A 5,495-nucleotide genomic window follows, 5' to 3' on the forward strand; every position below is an offset into this window, starting at 1 on the left:
TGTCGCCTCTGGCTTACTTAGTTGGGGTCACTTGGTTTACATTTACATTACATTTAGTCATTTTATCCAAAGCGACTTACAAATGAGGACAGTTGAAGCAATCAAAAACAACCAAAGAGCAATGATATATAAGTGCAATAACAAGTCTCAGTTAGCTTAAACGCAGTACATGTAACAAGGGCTTTTAAATAATATAATAAATAAAAAGAAAACAGATAGAATAGAAAAAGAATAGAGCAAGCTAGTGTTAAAGAGTTTTTTTAAAATATATAATTGTATTAAAAAAGAAAAGAAAATAGAATAGGATACAAAAAGATTGTAAATGATTGCACAAATAAACTGAACTGAGATGATGACATCACTGAATTCAATGATGAACTGCCTTTAACTGTCATTTTGCATTATTGACACAGTTTTCCTAATTAATGTTGTTCAGTTGCTTTGTTTTTTTGTTTAAAGCGCTATATAAATAAAGGTGACTTGACTTGACTCACTCAGGAGGCCAGTTCTCCTCTGACCAGACGAAACCAGCAGTTCAGTTCCAGGCTGCAGTGACCCTCTGATCTAGATACAGACTGGATCTGGTGACTATGGTGGCCTTGGAATAAAAGAGATACAGACTAACATTAGGGTAGATGACATTCTTGTAATGATGTAGCAAAGTACATTGGGTGTTATGGGAAGTGTTCCCTGTTTCGGTTTACCTTATTAATGCAGCCTAAAAATCATTTAATAGATTTGGATATTAGAAGCGTATTAGTGTGTTATGTGTAAGCCAGGTTAAAGAGATGGGTCTTTAATCTAGATTTAAACTGCAAAAGTGTGTCTTCTTGTTAGGTAGGTTATTCCAGAGTTTAGGCACTAAATAGAAAAAGAATCTGCCGCCCGCAGTTGATTTTGATATTCTAGGTATTATCAAATTGCCTGAGTTTTGAGAATGCAGCAGAAGTGAATGCCCATAATATAACAAGAGCTCATTCAAATACTGAGGTGCTAAACCATTCAGGCTTTTTAAGTAATAAGAAAGATTTTAAAATCTATATGATGTTTGCATTGAATATTCAAATATAAAGTAATGCTCCTTTTTTAGTTTTATATACAATTACCACAGGAAAAGTACACACTAAAGTCTATCCTAGGTTTCAAATTGAAATGTAAGCTTTTTATATCAGTATATAATACAGCTTCACATAAAGCACTGATCAGCATGCAAAAGATATATTCTATTGTGCTTCACACCAATACTTTGATTTAAATATGGTTAGGGAATGTACAGTAGTGAAGCAGATTGGCATGTTTAAGCATGTAGGTGAAGCTTTGATGCATTTAAAAAAAAAAAAAATCTTTTTTTTTGCTCTATTTTATAGTATTATCATCACAACGTCATGCTTTCCTGTTCCTTCCATCTGTTTTCGTGATCCCGTGAATGACTGGTTCGAGAGCCTGGCCCAATGTTTACACTGGAATGTTCGTCAGAAGCAGAGTCATCTGAGTTCTGAAGAGGAAGAGTTCTGACCACATTCCAAGCTTTTATAGCACTGTTACTTAGATGTGTTCTTTTTTTTTCTTTTTTTCTTTTTTTAAGTTTTAGTACATTCTCTCATGTCTCATTGCAGCTAAAGAGGAAAAAATACACAATTATATTTTGCTTTTAAAAAGTATTTTATTTTATTTTTTTTTCTTGTGACTTTTGTGTTCCAAAAAAAACACTGTGTGTATGTATGTGTTTTTAAACTCTCATTAGAAATAATTAATTTTTTAATTTTATGCATTATGGCAATAAGAATTCTGTGGAAATCTTAATTTTTTTCTTTAAAGGTCCCGTTTTTCGTTCTTTTTTGAAGCTTTGATTGTGTTTACAGTGTGCAATATAACGTGTTCATGTTTCGCGTGTAAAAAAAACAGTATTTTTCACACAATCTGTTTTCACTGTCATAAAAATGGGCTGATGACTTCCTTGTTCTATAAAGTCCCTCCTTCAGAAATGCGTAGCGAGTTGTGATTAGATACCAGCTTAGAGCATGCTGCCCTCCTGGAAACGCAATTGGGCTAGTTTTGAGAAGCAAGTGGTTAGGATTTGTTTTGAAAACCTGACAATCCTGATCTGAACCATAGACAGTAAAAGAACGCACATGCTGCAGATGTACTTATAATCACAGGAGCGTTTTTACTAATGAGATGTGCATGAAAATCGCATTAGATTTTTTTTCAAAGTCCTAACATCTAGTTAACAAAGCTATACAGAGTTGCCCTTTGTGTAATTAGTTACAGAAACTGTTAAACGCACCAGCTTAAATAATAAAATACACTTACCGGTTGTGGTCCATAAACAACGCCATCTCCAGACAAAGAGGGAACTGCTCCATCTTTCAAGAATAATCTTTGTGCGAATCCAGCATTAAACTGATTGAGATTGAGCAAGCTGTCCTCAGCAAAATGTGCTGCATGTAGTTTTACATGTGGATTATAATTTTCGGGAACTGAGTTAAACAAAAATTGTAACCATTAATCTCCAAGTACAGCGTCCCTGGGAAGCCCAAACAAAGATGATTGGATTCTGAGATTAAAATAACAGTGTTTCGACGACATGGCGACAAACACAAACGCAACTCTTCCTCTTCTCTGTCGGAGCGCAACAAGACCACGTCCCTTTTTTGTGTATTCATGTGGGCGGAGGTTAGTCAAAAAAACTGTTTTAGTGACGTCATTACTGCAGGAACTAGAGGGATGTAGTCCAAACGGGTCATTTTTTGTAGGCAAATTCTGTTAAATAAAATATCTTGCTTGGAATTGAATTTTGAGCTTTAGAATTTTACAGATATTATTTATACTCTAACAACAACTTTACACATTTACATTTATTCATTTAGCTGACGCTTTTATCCAAAGCGACTTACAATTGCTATATATGTCAGAGGTCGCACGCCTCTGGAGCAACTAGGGGTTAAGTGTCTTGCTCAGGGACACATTGGTGTCTCACAGTGGTTTCGAACCCAGGTCTCTCCGACCAATGGCATGTGTCTTATCCACTGCGCCATCACCACCCCACACACACTAACTAAAGTTTAAAACATGGGATCACGAAGAACTGGACCTTTAATTTTTGGGTGAAATGTAACCACAATATAAATGGGCACATATTCTTGGTGAGTTATGTGAAAATTGCTTTTAATTTAATATCTTTCATTCCAGTTTTTGGCTGACAGGGTCAGATTATAGCAATAACTACATTTTGATATACTGCATTGTGCCTTGTAGAGTATTGCATCAATAGTCAGTCAGTTGGGGGAAATTTTTTAAAGTATTGGGTAAATGTATTTATGCAATATTTAGAATGTATTTTAGACACTGGTTATTGATATATTAAATATCTGAGCTTGAATATTCATTATAATTTATTTTATTTGTTTTTGAAACACCTGGACTTTTTTCCATTGGTCTCTTGCAGCCCAACAAACTGAATTACCAATGAATTACAATCCGTGCATCGAATATTCTAATATACCGTAATGTTCCTTTTTTAGTTTTATATACAACTAGTAAACACTAAAGCCTATCCTAGGTTTTAAATTGAAATGTAAGCTTTTTATATCTTGTCAGAAGCCAGTTTTTATTTACTGTCAGAATTTATATTACTATAAAAAAAAACGTTCATAGCAAAAATGTTTACATAATGTTTTTTGTTGTCTCTTACTGTTTTCCAAAGTTCAGTGCAAAATGCATATTTGTCACAACATTTTGTAATTGACAATAATGTATTTTTATGATGTCATTTTCTAATATTATACAAGTTGACCTTTTTTTTCTTTTCTTTTCTTTTTTTACAAATTTAGGTAATAATAAATTGTAAATGCTTGACCAATTTAAATACATTTAAAGTGACAGTTGTGTTTCTTGCCCTCTATTATACAGTAATTTTATACAATAAAGCACCACTTTATCAGTAGCTTTCTCTTGATGGTCAATTTGAAAAAGCCATGTAATGCACTTATTTTGTTTGGCATTTGTTTGCTTATAAGCTCTTCCTCCTTCCTTGTTCCTGTAGTCATATAAGACCCAGCATTGTTTCAGAGAAATTTGTGATTGTAGGACTTCACTACTCATTTTGTGTGTGTGTGTGTGTGTGTGTGTGTGTGTGTGTGTGTATAGATTATGTGGGAGATATTAGGGGAAAAAATTGCATGGTTTAAAGTAGTTTTTTTTACCCAAAATGCACAAATGTGGCACTTGATAGGTGTGCAAAAACAATTTATACAATGATATAATTTGGCAATGCCAATGCATAGGCCCAAAAACATGATCATAATTCAGCTTCCACACTACTTTTTACTTTCCCCCTAAATGGCTACCTGAAACTCTTTTATATTACTTTGGCTCTGCCTACTATTGGGATATACCATTTTATGCGAAGACTTACAGTATAAGTTAAAAAACAGATATGTCATCTAACATTTTTTATTGCTCTTGGGTCAACATTACTGTCCAAAAATATTGTTTTGTGCCTTTGATCATCTCATCTTCCTCAAATTAAAAAAAATCTTCATGATAGGGTTTCGCTATGTGACACAGTGGTTCCAGGGGTGTGACACATACCAGGGCTGTACATAATTTTTTTTTTTTTTTTTTTTTTGGCATAGGCTGGTGCTACAGACACTGAATGCTTTTATATTAATATTCTGTACAGGGGCACACAAAATCCAACCTTATGGTTTTCAGACAAACATTTTGTTTATTTGGAAAAAAAAGACAAATATTAATTAATAATCATAATAATAAGAACACCAATATTTTGCTGTACTTGTAGATCTGTACAATTTGGCCAAAAATGTTTTTATGTATCAATATAACTAATAATGATTGTGGTTATTATTTCAAAATAAAAGCATTAAACTAAGTTTTGGTTGGTCCTGCTGTGTCACAATTTTCAGGAGCGCAGAACGAGGTGACGAGGTAATTTCACACAAAGAAAGTCTTTAATCATCTAACAGGGAAACAAAAATAATCAGAATATGTTTTTTGACCAAATTGTCCGCTTTATACTCCAGTATGAATGAATAATGAATAAATGAAAAATCATATAAAATGAACACAATTAAAAGAAAATGTTCTTGAATATTAATAAATATTTGTATGTGTTTGTCTGCATGTCCTGCGCCCATTAACTGACATCAGAACATCATAAACGTGAGTGTGTTGTTAAACTATTGAAATTATAATATATATATATACATATATATATATATATATATATATATATATATATATATATATATATATACATATATATATATATATATCAGAGGGGTTCTGTAGTTAGGAATAGTCTGCTAGTCTGCACAGCATGAAAGAGAATGAGTAAGAGCTTGCGCCAAACAGAAAACTAAGCGCTATAAATTAAATCAGCCATACAAAAATCTCTTTGGGCCCCAGGACACTTAAACCTCACAAGTAAGTAGCAACCACAGACTGTATAAAAACAGGTAGCAACGGCATCT

At 33.2% G+C, this 5,495-nt stretch overlaps 1 protein-coding gene across 2 annotated transcripts in view; it reads left to right on the plus strand.

The window, feature by feature from the left end:
- The window catches only part of nadka (NAD kinase a), a 222,193-nt gene extending 218,303 nt beyond the window's left edge, over positions 1–3,890 (plus strand). For both annotated transcript variants that reach the window (XM_052562924.1, XM_052562925.1), the window contains exon 12: positions 1,368–3,890. In XM_052562924.1, the coding sequence (XP_052418884.1) occupies positions 1,368–1,515 (148 nt within the window). In that variant the 3' untranslated portion in view covers positions 1,516–3,890. The remainder of the gene's footprint in view (positions 1–1,367) is intronic.
- Positions 3,891–5,495: the final 1,605 nt, after the last annotated feature.

This window comes from Carassius gibelio, chromosome B8, assembly GCF_023724105.1.
Source record: "Carassius gibelio isolate Cgi1373 ecotype wild population from Czech Republic chromosome B8, carGib1.2-hapl.c, whole genome shotgun sequence".
Taxonomy (NCBI): domain Eukaryota; kingdom Metazoa; phylum Chordata; class Actinopteri; order Cypriniformes; family Cyprinidae; genus Carassius; species Carassius gibelio.